At 44.3% G+C, this 15659-nt stretch overlaps 1 protein-coding gene across 4 annotated transcripts; it reads left to right on the top strand.

Annotated features, from left to right (window-relative positions):
- The first annotated feature begins 513 nt into the window (after positions 1-513).
- AGT (angiotensinogen) lies at positions 514-12351 on the top strand. 4 transcript variants are annotated; one of them, XM_023922741.2, is made up of 5 exons: positions 514-605; positions 6184-7000; positions 9176-9440; positions 9867-10011; positions 10472-12351. In XM_023922741.2, exons 2-5 carry the CDS (start codon positions 6211-6213, stop codon positions 10661-10663), a joined length of 1392 nt encoding a protein of 463 aa, XP_023778509.2. In that variant the 5' UTR covers positions 514-605; positions 6184-6210; the 3' UTR covers positions 10664-12351. The 4 variants fall into 4 exon arrangements, with proteins under 4 accessions (XP_023778509.2, XP_023778510.2, XP_023778507.2 ...); XM_023922742.2 differs by lacking the exon at positions 514-605 and adding an exon at positions 3776-3800; XM_023922739.2 differs by lacking the exon at positions 514-605 and adding an exon at positions 3783-3804.
- The last annotated feature ends 3308 nt before the right edge of the window (positions 12352-15659 follow it).

Here is a 15659-nt window from a genome sequence, read left to right as displayed (position 1 = left end):
GTGCTGAATTTTATGCTGCTTTTCCTGGAACAATTCAGATCAATTAAAACACTTCTTGACAAAGTGGAGACGCAATGTTCTTTGTCAAAAGAATAGCGGCCTGGTCGATCAGTCAAAATTCTAGCTTGGACAAAAACATTTTCCCATTCAAGGCTGAATTACCATACTGCTGTCAGTAGGGTTAGTGTTCCTCTGCCAGGCTTAAAATTTCTGAAGCTTTTTAGGCAGTATTTGTGTGAAGAAGTGCTGGAGCACCATCACCGAGAAATTTTTCATGGGGCAGGGGAGGGTTTCCACATACAGCACTTCAGAACAGTGAGGCTGACCAGGAGATCTGATCCCTAGGATGGCTGCAAGGAAACCCATAACCGCAGCACCAGTGTTTTTCCACCCCTCTTTGCTCCCTCTCAGCAGCTACCATGAATAACAAGCAGGAAAAACAGAGGCAGGTTTTGAAGAGAAATGAGGGCAGCGGTGGGGGGGAGCGGGGCGGGCCCGGCTTATGCAAGAGAGGGTATAAAAGGGGGAGCCGAGTACCCCTCCAAATTCGGAGAGTGGGGCAAAAGGAGAGCACACACCTCACCGCTGAAGAACAGGTTTGAGAGGTCTGTGTTTCTTTGTACCTTTACTGTGGCTGCTGCAGGGAGAGGTTCATTAGAAAACGTGTGTGGGCCACAGGCTTGTTTCGGATAGGGGATGCTTGTAGAACAGCCTTGCTTTCACCCTCTTGGGTTCCTTGTTGCCAGAAAGCTTTTTGCCCAAATTTGGCCCAGTGCAAGTTCTCTGGCACAGCTCTCTTTAAGAGGCAGAATCCTTGGACACTGGAGCTGAAGGGCGGGATAGAGACTCTGCTTTCTAAAGTCGAAGCTCTATCTTTAAGCACACTCTCATTCCTAAAACCATGGCAACCCAACAAAAAAAGCCTGACAACAGAGTCCACATATAGTAATTGGAATGATGCTCATGCTCTCCTGCTTAAAAATGTCTCTGAAGTAAAATGAAAGGCTAATTGTCTTTAAGTTCTACTAGGATAAAATATGTTGCAGGTGTGGCAGGATTTGTTCTTCGTAATCTGAAACCTCCTTTAGAGGAAACTGTTAGAAGATAAAAGACATAGATCTAAGAGGTGCACTGGTGTGTGATGCATCTTAATAGGGGAATATTAATTGAGTGAGCACAAGTGACTGGCAAATGCGGGGGGGGGAAACTGTCTGAGCTTTTAGTGGAGTGTGAACATAAGGTGAAATCAAAGGTTCTCCCTCATTACTGGGGCCAGCCAAATTCCCGGTGGCCTGAAGCAGGAGGAGGACTGTGGTGGAAACAGGACATTGAACATTACCTGGTGAAACCTCTTTTTCTGGAGAAAGCTGGGTATTTTAATTTGATTACTTTATTGATGTGGGGGCATGGGTGGGGGGCAAAAGATAGACTTCTGTGTTCCTCAAAGACACTGACCATTTCTTAATAGATGGAAAACAACAGAACTGAATGCACAAACACCAAAAGACACCCAAGGATCAATCTGGCTGAAAACTCTGAGAGTATTCAACTCAGCTGAACTTTCTTTATGTGGCAGAGACACCAGCCCAGCATGCTGGATTTGTTATTCAGGTGACTCCTGCTACTCCTCTTCTTCAGGGCAGCATCTCCTGCAGCCAGGGCTGCCTGTTTAGGGCTGGTACTTAGAGCAAAAGGAGACCAACAGCTGCAGCACACCTTGGTCATGACCTTCAGGGGAGCTGGAAGCAGGGGATACCCAAACAATATTGTCTGGATGCTACAGAACAAAGGCATCATGATTAAAGGAAAAAAAACACAGTGAGGGTGAGAGGGTTGTGATTTCCCCTTTCAGTGTTTATTGTCCACAGCAAACACATAAGTCTGACAGCTGTACTATATGTTATTAGCATCACTTGGAGCTTATTAGCCAAAGCCAGTAATTCTTTTTAATAAGGATACTTCTCAAAGTTTTATGGAATACCAGGTGCCCTTCCATGAAACAGCTTTCATTTGTTTGTCCTTGATACAGAGAGTACTGGGATAGGTTTTCTTTTTACCTGTGTTCAAGCCTTATCTAGGGGGACTCAGGAGACCAGCTATAGCTCAGGCTTGGTGTGGTCTGGCCATTTGTGTGCGCTGCTGATGCCTGTCTGGTGCCTCAGGTGGACTCACATGGATGGTGGTGCAGGAGATACAGATTTGGGCTGTGCTCACATCCCACCTGCAGCTCCACTGGCCTCTAAAGGACCAGCTGGCTCCCCTGGTGTGCCTGTGGGAAGGAGTCTCCAGGGTAGAGGGGAAAGAAGGGGGATTGCAACATGAAACCTAACTTGATCGCTTAGCATTTAGCTGAGCAATATACATTTTTCATTTTTCATCCTTCTCCCTTTTGCCTGTATTCTTTGCTTGGCTGGAAGTGTTTTAAAGCTGTCTGGAGATGATACAAAGGCTCAGGAATTGTTCTGTGGGCAGATGCTTTCTCAACTGAGATGCTCAGGCAGCAAGATGACAAAATACCTTGAATGTTTCAAGCTGTTTGTTTAAGCCTTCAGTGCATGATAGCATGTTATACAAGCCCAAGCTCAGAAACACTTTTGGACCTCATTAGAGTGAGGGTAATCAGATTGTTTAAATGAAAAGCAGGACTGCAGAGGCAGAAATTTCTCGTCTCTTTGGTGATAGGCATCTGGCATACAGCCCTTGGGCTGGGAGGACTCAGCTGTCCCTGTCTCCACCTTCATCTCCACCAGCTCCAGCTGCCCAGGCACACTGAAAACATCCTCCTCTCTCAGCTCTCTCCTTGAACCCAACATGTAGCTGGGCACTGCAGTACAAATCATCCCTGACTGGCCCTCTAAAATCGAAGCTCAGATGACAAATCAGCCCTACTCCTGTTTGAGCCATGGGATTGTAATTGCTAAGAATAGCAAGGGCACCGAACAAGACCCAGTCTAACCAGTTGTGTTGTCCCTGGTTTGATTCACTGTTTATTCGCTTCAATAGGAAGAAGGGGCACACCAAAATTGACAGATTGTTTCAAAAGCAGCAGAAAGATCTGCATATCCTAACCCCTTTTCCTGAACATGACTTGGGAGGCTGAGACTGGGAGGGATGAAGTCTTTGTGATCCAGCTCTGGCAGTCTCACCTATCTGGCTTTCATCTTCTCCATTTCTACATGTTTTCTTCAAGAGGAAAAAGAACAAGGCCTTGACATTCTGAACAGCTCAAGAGGGAAAGAAGGGGTAAAAATTAAGAGCTTAATCACTTTATTCTGCGGTAGCACGCACACCTCACACACTCCTGGATCCCCAGGCTGCAAGGTAGAGATTAAAGGCAAATTATCTTGTGAAGACAAGAATCTGATCCAAACTGTACAACAAACCTAAGCACAAAGAAATATGCATTCCTTTCAGTCTGGTTCAAAATGAGGTCTTTTCAGCTCCTATAGCTAGTTACTCTGCAGAGGAATACGCCTGTGTCTGCCTCGGTCAATGTGTAACTGCGACTTCGTAGGTGTGCTGGGTCTGGCTAAAGGTTGTGTATCCATCCCTGGAACTTTCTGTGCAGCTGGTGTTAAGCCGGGCTCAGGTTTCATTGGGCCCTGCCTGGCCTGAGGTAACTTCTCCGGGCCCCCAGGCTGTGATGTAAAGCAGCTTTGCGCAATGCTGCCGCAGCCCTGTGGAAAGGGCAGAATTCCACCTGCAGCCCCACTGCCCCGGGGGGAGAGGTGTCCTGAGGAGCTCCTGAGCGACAGCAGCATCGGAGGGGCAACAGAGGGGAGACACCCCCCAGGACAGAGGCGAGTAAGCGCTCTTACTGGATTGGCTTTGAATGCTGCTTTTTCAACTCAGGTGCTCATGCTTTTCCAAAGGGCTCGGGGCTCTCTTCTTTAGCCAAATAAACCACGCTGACTTTCCACAGATGGGGCTTAGGGTAAGTGCTTGGCAGTGAGAACTGCTCCTCTGCCTTCTGCTCATGGGACAAAAGCTGATGGGGGGCTCTGGCAGCCAAAGAGAAGTGACCACTGGGTGCCAATGGTGCCTAATGGCACAGCCTGCCTGGGTGGCACAGGGTCACCCTCCCTGCTGTGCAGGAAATATTAAGTAATGCCTCAAAAGAATTGTATGATGGAGGGAACAGTGTGGGAAGGGCATTCCTTATAATCTGTGGCTTTTTGGTTCATTTTCCTGAGCATCCCAATGTGAAAAATGCTTTGATTAGTCTAGAAATCCACTAGCACAGTAGCTGGGCTAACTGTGAACGTGAAGTTGGGAAGGCACCTCCCAAGATAATTTTTTAACCAGTCATAAGCAATGAATATGCTCTGTCATGCATGTCACATGCTACCAGCAGGGTTGGGGAGGTGAAGTGGGGCTGGGAGCAGAGGAGACAGCAGCACGACTGTGCCGCCCATACAGTAATTTAGAGGATGAGGTGGGAGTTCATGGGGAAGAGCAATTCTTGGGTGAAGGCAGGGACAGAGATCTACAGCAGGTCCTCCCCTGCATGCCTCTGGGGAGCAAATAGTTTCAGGCCTGACCCACAGGCATTCAGGAAGACACTTGGACATCCTGAGTGACCATCACAGCAACAGAAACTCAATTTGCAAACCCAGCTGTTAGACAGGAACCTGGGAATGTAGATATCCACGTTGGCAGGCAGACTTACTTAGCAAGGTCTGTCTAGTTACCAAGCATCTGCACATCTCAGTTTTTGTATGTGCAATAGAGTGGTGATACTGCAAACTGGGATATTATTAGACATTAAATACTTGGGGATCCCTCAGGGGAAAGAATGTGGTTATACATTGTAAATTAGGCTGGGAAAGGGCCAGGTCTTGAATAGATGGATTTAAAAACAAGTGTTTCTACCCTGTGTAAAATGTTGGTGAGACAGACATTGCTGTGTGTCCTCTCAAAAGGCTCAGGCTACCAGAACTACAATACCTGACAGACTGGCGTGATTCAAAAAGCCTTGGAGAAAGAAAGCACAGCGCAGGGCTTGGGTACTGGCAAGGCTGATAGCACTTTTCCCATCCAATGAGTTCTGCAGAACTTGAAATGGGTGAAAGAGGGTGAACAAAGCTACAATAAACAAGGAATTACTAATAGAATAAAAATACAGCTCTGGATAACAGCATCTTGGCTGATGATATGTGTTAACAGATGCATAATTTTCAACACACTTCAATTTGGATTTCAAATACACAGATTAAAAGTCATATACTAGAAATCTAAGAAAGTTACAGCAGAGCTATTAGTTATCAAAAAGTTTGATATAGGAAAAGAGAGAATTCTAAAAATACAGTATTTGTCAGTGGGTACAATTTTTCAGTGTGTGTGTGTGTGTATGTGTCCACGACATTCTCATTCCCTATATGCATTACATACTCTGTGCTAAAACACTAGTGACATCCACATACAGTAAAATTCACTGCTTCTTGTCAGGAAAAACAAGAGCAGCAAGCAGTCTTTTACCTCAGGAGAGGACTGCCTGCACAGCTGAGTAACACTCAGCCTACCCCTTCTAATTCTGTATTCAGAGATAGAAGGTGCAATGAAAATGGTTTTGGTGTGAGCACATTTGTATAAGGGAGCCCGGAGTATGTTTGCCTAGAAGCTAGAATGAATGTTTGCACTGGGCTATGAAAACATAACATGCTCTGCTAGTGCCAAGTATTTTGCTGACTAGACATACAAAGCAGGACATTTCTGCATCTGGACCTTAAGAGAACTGGTTTCCAAACCCACTTCCTGTGTAACAGCAGGCACGCTGCTTAGCCCGTCCGTGTGTCTGCAAGGCTCGGTGCAGCAGTTTGCAGAGATGGCTCTGACCAGGTTCCAGGAACAAATGTTGCATTTGCTGCAAAACAAGGTTTCACAGAAGTGGCATGGTCTAGTTAGTAGGCATAACCAGCATCTGCAACCATTCCCATGCTAAATCCTTAGGGCACTGCAGCGGGTAATGGAGTCACATCTGTGCTTACCATCTCCCACCTGCTGCCATTGAAACTGGTGTCTGTCTCATCCTGGGCTTTCTGGGGGCAGAGTCAGACCAAACACCACTAAATACTGAAATTTTCTGAATACCTTTGTAACTCCAGCAGCACTAGCACCTCACCCTGTGATTAAGAGAAACAGACTTGAAACAGACTGACCTTTCCTCCTCTTTTTTTCTTTCAGAAGACATCGTGGAGGCAATTTTCCAACATGAATCTGGTGGCAGGTCTTCTCTGCTTGCTGGCTTGCCTTACTGTGGTGACTTGTGACCGGGTCTACGTCCACCCTTTCAATTTGTTTTCTTTCAATCAAAGTGATTGTGACAAGCTGGAAAAATTGGTTCAGGAGGGAAAGACTATTGTCCCTGTCTCCATTGAGTCTCAAACCACACCTGAATATGAAGGTGACGTGAATGACAAGAACGAATTGGAAGCCCCAAGCCTCAACACCTGGGGGAAAGAGGAACGAGGCTACCTGAGTGGCTTGGTGTACGTCCCGGGCATGCGGTTTTACAATGTGCTGCAGAAAGCACGGACGGGCCAAAATGTGCTCCTGTCCCCAAGCAGCCTCTACAGCTCCTTGGTGTCATTCTACCTGGGTGCCTCAAACCAGACAGCACTTGATTTGCAGGGATTGCTGGGATTTGTTCCCCCCTCTGGAAACCCTGACTGCACTTCCACGGCAGTCGGAAGCAATTTCCTTTCCAGCCTGAGGACGATCGAAAGGCTTGTGAAGAGCGGGGACGAGGAGCTGCTCTTTTCCAAGACACTGAGCCTGTTCTCTGCCCCTGGCATACCCCTCTCCCAGCTGTTCATAGAGCACTTGCTCCCCAGTGCTGATGCATTCTACGCCCGAGCTGTTGACTTCACAAACCCAGACGAGGCAGCAAAACAAATAAATGCCTTTGTGGAGACCAAAAGTGAGGGCCAGAGCAAGTGCTTACTGGCAGACATCGACCCATCCTCAGAGCTGCTGTTTGCGGTGGACGTCCGCTTGGCAGGTATGAGGCAGCGCTGCTCACTTTGGGAACAGGCCTGGGGAAGGATGGGCAGTAACCCTGCTCCTGGGAAGGAAGCAAGGGCATGCCTGGCCAGTGGGGAAAGGGAAGGGCTCAGATGAAAGGCTGGACCTCTGCTCCCCACAGCTGTGCCAGGGATCCTGCCTGCACTCTGCCACGAGCCAGCAAGTGCAATGGGGAGTGACGAGGGCGGAGATGGCCTCCAAGAGATTTTCCTCGTCCAGGAAACTAAGGATTAGGAAAGGTGTGGAAAGGTGCATGAGAAAGAACTGTGCAGCATTTCTGGCTGCAGAGGAACTAAAAGTCATGAGTGGCCTCCAGCAAGATTGATCAGGGTGTAGCTTTAAAGAAAGCCAAAGGAGCTGGGGGTAGCAGGCCAGAGGTACAGATACATAAAAGACTAAAAAATACGGTGGACAAGACTCCTCTAGTGGCTATTAAACACAGAAGTCAGGAGGCAACATCTGGCTCAGGAAGCAACCAAACATCATCAGTTATGGAAGCAGGGCAGCTTTTAAACAAACCTAGAATAAAGCAATCCCCTTCATTGCCTAGGGTCATTCCATGCTGCTGTCCCAGAAATCCCCCTGGACTTACAACTGAGCCTTCTCTTCTGAGTGTAGCTGCTTTCCTAGATCCTCGTGACTGAATCCAATACCAAAGACTACACACTTCAGACAGCTTGCCTACCTGGGACTGCATTTCAAAAAACTTGCAGTGAGCCCTAAGTTCCTGAGTGGGCTTCTATTGCTAAAGGTGGAGTTGTGGTGCCCAGGACGCCTTTTTGTGCCTCCATCCTCTCACCTCAAAATTGGATGTCAGGTTTTCTTTGCCTTTCATGGGTGCTGTCATTCTCTCAGCAAGCTGTGGGCATCAGCTTTCATTTGTCATTTTAAGATCTAGCATAGATATGATACTACAAAAGTAACTGGGTCACAGACTTGGGCACAGTCACAAAAGCTGAGTTTCCTTTAGTGGAACCATTTTTTCCTCTTCCTCTGTATTGGAAACTTGTAATTTGTATAAGCTTAGAAACACATGTTCAAGGGTCTGCCTCACTGGCTCAGCTCTACCACCTTCTCTCTCCAAAGATGCATTTGAAATGTTGCAGTCCCCACAGGTGGAATGGACAAAACTGGCTCAAGAACAAATGAATTACACAAGCAATTATCTTCTAATAAACATAGAAGATAACTTTAGCATTTGGTTTGCCATTTGGTTGTGAAAGGGCATCCATGACAGCTGATGCTATCATGCTCCATGTCTGTCCCTATAGCTACAGAAAGGAAAAAACCCCTTTATTTTCCTCTCTGAAACATGTTATATAAGCTCTGAGATGCTATCAACAGCCATAGCATCGATAAAGTGACAGAAATCCATGCAAAACATCAGCTAAATGTTCCAGTGGTCTCAAGTGTTGTTCACTTGCACACAGTTTTCTTCACATTTGTAGACTTGCTGCCAAGCAGGGCCTGCCATTTAGAATTCAATGCAGAACATCAGGTGCAAGCTTCACTGAGGGCAGTAGTTTCTTCAGTGCTGAACAGGATTATCTGCCCAGCTGGGCGGCAGCATTGATCTGTGGCAGTGAAAAGATAACGTGTTGAAATGCAGAGCTGCACAGAAGTAGCGTAAAGGTGAGAACAAGGCCTCTTATAAAATTGTGAACTGGGAAAGAAATTTATTTTAAGGTCTAGTAAGTGTTCAACTATGTCTTTTTTAACCTCCTTGGCTCAACCAACACTTCAGTGTTGTCCTTACAACCTTCCCCATTGCTTTGGTTTGTAAGGAGACCTCAGGCAGAGCTTTTGCTGCCTTGCCTCTCCTGAGCCCACCCAGCTGCCTGAGAGTGCTCCTGTAGCAAGGGCTGGCCCTGATGGATGTGCTTCCAAACATGCCATCACTGCACTTGAGAGACAGAAAGGAAACCAATACAGCAGTCACAGTCCTGATGGCCATGGTCCCTGTGCTGTGCGCTTTATGGCACCAGAATGCAGATTAAAAGGGGGAGACTCATGATTAAAATAGCTAAATGTGATTTTATACACACAGTCCTTCTCTAAGGCACAGTGCATTCTTAAAAGACCAGCTAAGGGGCAGAGGGGAGGAGGGAAGAACGAGAAGAATCAATTTCTCCTCTCTTGATTTGTTTTTCAGTGAATGTTAAGCAAGCCTTCCCACTCAAAGAGCCTCAGGAGTTCTGGGTGGATTCAAACACAAAGGTCCTGGTCCCTATGTTGTCTATCACGGGGACACTCAAGTACAAAACTGATGCCAGTGGGACTTTTTCCGTGGTGGAAGTCCCCATCAGCAAGACGGCGCTGCTGGTGCTGCTGCAGCCCATCAATGGCAGTGACCTGGAGCACGTGGAGTCCGAGCTGATGTCGCAATCCTCAGCTTGGCTCCAGAGGCTGTCCCCAAGGTAGGGAAGGGGCATGTGCATCCTCTCATAGTAGGGATGGATGGGATGAGCCACACAGGCCTGCCCCCTCACCTGGGGCTGGATCCTGCCAGGGGGGCTTTACTACGGAGCACAAAGAGAAACCCCTGCACAGCCAGGGAGCTCGTTTCAAAGGAGCTCCACTTCGGTGGGACCAGCTTTTTATCTGGGGGCATTTCAAGGAAACAACAAAGCCCCTTTGCATCCCACACACAAAGTGGGATAATCTGGGGTTTAGCCTGGGTGAAGTCTGCGTGAGTTCACACTTGGAAACAGTAACAGGCACCCACTGCTTTTGTGCCCATACACCAAGCACTTGTTGCAGCTGTTCTCACATTCCCCAGGACTGCCCAACCACGATGCTTTCACAGTGAACACTCACTTGCCTCTCTCTCCCTCTCTCTGCAGAGACATCAAATTAACGCTGCCAGCATTAACACTAGAAGACAGCTCTGATCTACAGCAGCTTCTTGCAGATATGGAACTGCCTACACTGCTGGGGAAGGGGGCAGATTTCAGTAAGATAAGCAACGCCAGTCTAACAGTTGGAAAGGTACAGTATATATCACTGGCATTAAAAAAAGATTACCTTTCCTGCACAATTTCAGCCTCCTAAACTGAATAAATTTACCTACAAAAAAGCAGTCAGAGCCATGTAGGGGACATGCTTAGTAGGGGACTGAGTATCACATGCAATGTATGTTTTGGATTAAGTAGGAGAATAATGCTGATAACACAAGAGTTTTAGTTGTTGGCAAGTGGTGGGAGGAAGGAGTGAGCAGCTGTGTGGTACCCAGCTGCTGGCTGGGGTTAAACCACGGCACAAGGGTAACAGGATTACAGACCATCCCAGCGCAAAAACAGTTACAGAGCTTTTGCACGTTATGGACAAGTATCCAACATCTTCTTAAAACATCTATGGAGTACAATGTGCTTTATCATTTACTCAGACTCTCCTTTGTCCCACCACAATCATGCTCTGATGACTCCAGAGTTACGTTTTTTTCTTGCAGGTAATAAATAAAGCCTTTTTCAAGCTGGCCAGTGATGGAACAGATCAGGCAGAAGACCCTGCAGCACAAAAGGAAGATGGGGCATACCTGGATGTAACACTGAATAAGCCATTCCTTTTTGCTGTTTTTGAAAAGCAGTCAAGGGTGATGCTTTTTCTTGGCAGAGTAGTAAACCCTCTGCATGAGGATTAAATGCAAACACAGAGGATAAGAAAGGAGTGGAATGATGCACATTTCCTGTCACCTTTTTCTTATTCATCAGATATTTTTGTTGAGTGCTCTACTTAGCTTTGAGATGAAGCAGTTAGTGTTTGAAATATAGCTTTTTGAAAGCTAACACCTTGCAACATTTCATCCTTGTTCATCTATTTCATGTGAGGTGACTCACATCCTTCCTCCAGCTTCCATTTTATTCTCTGTCTCTCTTTTGCTCCTAGTTCCCTTTCTGGATGCAGTGGGGCAGAGCATGGTTTTGATGCAAGGAAACTTGAAAAAATAGATAAGCAGCTTCTACTATACTCTTTTTATTTACTATAGAAAAGAACCACTTCGTTCTTTAAAAAGCTTTTTAACTGTATGGTCAGTTTTTCAAGAGAGACTCCCTTTTACATAACAGTGAAGATTTTACAATTACCCACTAAGATTTCTAGCTTCATCAGCAACATTTCCCTTTAAAAAGCTGCCAACAGCACAGGCAGGCTCCACTTGTCCCACTGAGACAAGATTTTTTGCCTTGGAAGCAAAAACATGCTTAGGGGAAGTTTCTTCTTTCTGCAGCCCAGATGGATATGTTCACTTCTTAACTCTATGGAAATGCTAAAAATAGGGTTCATCACATTAATGAAGTGTGATGGATAAATCCTCAGAGTCTGACAAAATTATCTCTTATGTTTTTTAGGAAAAAAAATCCCACAAGGTCTACTATTCCAATATAATTCCATTTCTTGGATTACTTTATAACCTGTGAGGCATTCCTTACAGCAAAGATGGACATTACTGGTTAGAGTCCAATTCTGTAAATTTTAACATATTCAAACCATATGTTCTTTAAAAATAGCATTAATGGCAGTAATATACATTAGTATAAATAGTGGATGTGGTGCAGCTACTTGTGAATAAAATGATTACAGCAGTCCAGTCCAACTCTTAACAGAGTCATAAAAATTTCAAGCATTAAAGTGGAACAATTGATTATTAGATGACTCTTGAATTACGAAGTGAGGAACTGGGAGACAGACCTTGGTACTGAGGAAAGCCTGGAACAAGGATTTCCACCTCTCATCTAGATTTATTGTTAGGCACTTAAAAATAACTGCAAACCACTTTGGCGAGATGTATCCCGCAGTGCGCAGCAGCTCATTATCATCTGCAGTGGCCCAAATGTGTATCTAATCTAAATGCACTAATGCCAGCAGCTTGCTGTCAGTGATGTAGACACGTCCTTGTGGCTTAATGGAAAATGCCGTAACGTTATAAATAAAATAACCCTCAGAACACTAGGAAACAGCATCCATGTATTTATCCATTTATACTCTATGTACTCCAGATGTGCTAACATCTAAATACTGTACTTGTATTAGACACAGAAGTAATTAAGTATGAACATGCAGAAGAAGAAAGATGCAAATAAACTCACTTCCAAGTTTCTTTGGCACAGCTCAGTTGGGCTTTTGTCCATATAAATAAGTTCTGGATTCAAAATCTGCTCCAAATCAGATTTATGTTTTTAAGACAGTAAGTTGCATATTACCAAGCACTACAGCCAGTGGTATAGCTCTAAGCATGGAAGAGGCAGCTGCATACTAATTTAAATGTTATCCCATTTACTTGTTGAAGTCAGAAGGTAGCATCACCTACAAATAAAATTTCAGACCATGCAATGTCCCGTTTTTATGAAGAAGGTGGAAAATAACAAGAGGGAGCCCTTGGATACACTGATGGAAAGTTCAGGGGAAAATCCCTTTATATTCACAGGTGGGAGCTGCATGCTCTGGAATTCCATATCCCTGTTCAGTGGTTACAGGCAGAAAAACAAAACAAGTCAGTCAACACACTTTTCAGACTAGAAGTTTTGTGTGGAGAGCACCTCTCCACTGACACCCTGGAGAAGAAAAGGAAGAAGGAAAGGGCAGAGACAGGGAACTAAAAGTAAACTGACCAGAATAAGGACTGCTGAGAGAGATGTACTGGAGCAAACTCTACAATACCAACAAGATAAGCTATCTGTACAGGTACCCATTCTCCTATATCATCAAATGATAAAAAACAACCAACTAACCAAAAAAAAAACCCCTCGTCCAATTCCCAACTAAGTCTCTGCTTCCAAAACAATGTGCACTGCCCTGAGACTTGTTTCTGACATCAATTTTATAAGTAAATTTTTTTATGGCATTTTGCACTCTTCACTCTCCTCTAATTTCACCAAATTCCTCTATCAGGCACACCACAATGCAAATTCCAAGCATCCTGGACATCACTCACATACTGAGATCCCAAATGCAATCTACAGCCTAATAATCCAGTGAAAGAAGCACCTAAACTCAGCCTCTAAAAAGGTGGGAGATTTGGAGAAAGAGAACAAAGGCAAGGATGAGCTTTTTAGGTTTCAACAAACAGCACAGTTTATCCCTGAGCATAGCTGACAATTCACTGACAGCTTAAAAAACAAAACAATTTGTAAGAAATCTATGCCGTTTGCTTCCTCATCCCTCCAGTTCAACCTTGAAAATACAATGGTTGATGGAAAAAGGAGAGTAAATATTCCTTGAGTGGTCCAGCCAAATATACATACTGGTAGTTATCTTTAGATGATGAGGTTAGAACAGTCTGGTCCACTTCTGGTATAACCTACCATGTTGAGAACCCAGTTACCCTTTTAGAGGAAGACATGCCATTGCTCTTTCTCTCCTCAGTATTGCACAAAACCTCTTCCAGCTAAATTCCTTCCAAGATTACAAAGGCATAGCAAGTTTTCTAAAGTTCCTAGAATGGAAGAAGAAAAAGGCATAAAATCAAAACTGCATTACTGTCATGAACTGCACATCAAAAATTACCTAATGAATAGAAGAAATAGGATTAGCAGCAGAAGACATCTCCATCAGAGCACACTTACATTGTATATCCTCTCCTCACTGATCCACAGTGTTTGAAAATGCTAAAATTTTGGTTACCAAAGGCAAAATTAGTTCACACCTTTTTTCAACAGGGGGTATCACACAAACTTCTTATTTATAAGCAATAAGAGTTATATCCACTCAGTAGTGTGTGCCTAAGGCTGAGGGTTTCCACGTGCCTGAAGGAGACAAACAAATTTGTCATCTGACAAGTTGGTTTATTTTGCTGTTTCTTTTTCCACCAATAAATTTGGATGCTCCCTCAATTGTATATGTGCCATGAACATTGAGAAGCTAAGCAAATTAGAAAAGCCAAATCCTGCTCTCCATTACTCAAGATTGAATCCAAAGACCACCACGTACTTCTAAGCAGCAGGACTTTCCTCACTGCCACCCTTCAAAAAATTAGTATTAGAAAAGTCGTAACAGCCACTTTTCCTAATTGCTTCAAAAGCACTATGACCACATGGCTGTGTCTTCTCAACTAAAATAGCATCAGTTTCCAACAGTGAGGAATGAAAGCCCTCAAGCTGTGAAACGTTTGCTCACTACAGCTTCAATTCACACAACAGCTACGAACTTCGTATTTCTAAGCACTTGGAAAATTTGCATGATCTGGGCATTAAGCCCCAAGATCTCTAAATACTTTAGGAAGCAATAGGCATTTTTAATTAATAAACGGGAACTAGAATTCCAGTGTTAAATTTTCACAAGGTAAAAAAAAAAAAAAAAAAAGTAAAAAAATTCAGTACAACAAAACACAAACAGAACCAGGGCATTCTCTGACTTTAAAGCCTTAAATTCACCTCCTACTGTGCCTAGACTATGTTGCCTGTCCTTCACATATGAAAGAGAAGCATCAGTAGGGAAATCACTCTAGGTTCAAGAAAGATCTTTGTTAATCCTTCTACCATTTTAAACACTAGTAACACTTTCAAATTTCCTTCTAGATAAAGATGTACCTTGCACTGATCTAACTAGGTCTGAAGTTACAAAAATTCTACATGTATGCAGGTGAATTCTAATAGATAATGTAATACAAATCAGAAATATGCTAGGCCTGAATAAATTCTACTTAGTGAATTAAGTATTAATTTGAAGGAAAACAGTCTGAATGCAATAACCTCTAAGACACTTGCAGTAGAAATTATTTAAAAAAATTTGAAGTACTTTATGAGCTTTTGTCACACAGCCCTTCACACCAACCTGGTCTGTGAAAAAAAACAACACATCAGTTAAATGAAGACATTAAAAACCCAAACAGGAGCTAACCATATCCCATGATGAGGGAGGGGAAGTAAGTGCAAAACAGTAACAAGAAATAGCAGAATCCTGCTCCTGCAAGTACTTTATCCCAGGAGACCTGGAATAACATCTGGAAATTTTTGACACCCTGTAGAGTTAAAGCACACAGCTGCCTGTCTCAAACACTGTCAAGGCCACAGACAGAACTTGCCATAAGATAAGCAACCACAACAGGAGCTAGAGATAAACACAGAAGGAAGGAACTTGTGACAGGAAGGTGCTGATTCCAGACCTGCCAAAGGTGACATCTGGTTAATGCATCCAGACAAATTCTCTGGCAAACTCTGGGAGAGAAAGAAAGTGCTCATACTCATATCACTGCTCAAAATCACCCTAAGTTATGGGCAGATGGAGCCTGTGACCAACAACCCCAATGTGCCCCAGATGAATTTCTAGGGCCTCCCACCAGAAGTGATCCACAGTGTTAACATCAGACAATGTAGAACTCCTGCCCAGGGGATGCACCAGGGCACTCCCACCTGACCTAAACATGTATGAAGCCATTGAACTCTTTGTTTCTTGGGCTTCCCACACCCCTGATGCATCAAGACCGTGACCATCACTTTGACTAACAAACATCTAAAATGGCAACAATCAAGTTGCTGAATCTGTGGGTGGTGTTATCTTTCATCTCTACTATGTACTGACATACTTTCTTTCTTTTCCCCATATATTTTCCTAAGTGGTACTTTTATACTTTCATATTGTTCTACTTCTATAGACAATAACCAAAACAGCTACATACCCTTCTTCCATTGCAACCAAACTGC

The sequence above is a fragment of the Cyanistes caeruleus genome, chromosome 2, assembly GCF_971803275.1.
Source record: "Cyanistes caeruleus chromosome 2, bCyaCae1.hap1.1, whole genome shotgun sequence".
In the NCBI taxonomy this organism is placed as follows: Eukaryota; Metazoa; Chordata; class Aves; order Passeriformes; family Paridae; genus Cyanistes; species Cyanistes caeruleus.
This window is presented reverse-complemented; position numbering and strand designations above follow the sequence as displayed.

What these genes read in the sequence shown, in the direction of transcription:
- AGT (XM_023922740.2), top strand. An exon ending in CTCCAGAGGCTGTCCCCAAG is followed by an intron (nt 9,441 to 9,866) that starts GTAGGGAAGGGG and finishes CTCTCTCTGCAG; the next exon opens with AGACATCAAATTAACGCTGC. An exon ending in CCAGTCTAACAGTTGGAAAG is followed by an intron (nt 10,012 to 10,471) that starts GTACAGTATATA and finishes TTTTTCTTGCAG; the next exon opens with GTAATAAATAAAGCCTTTTT.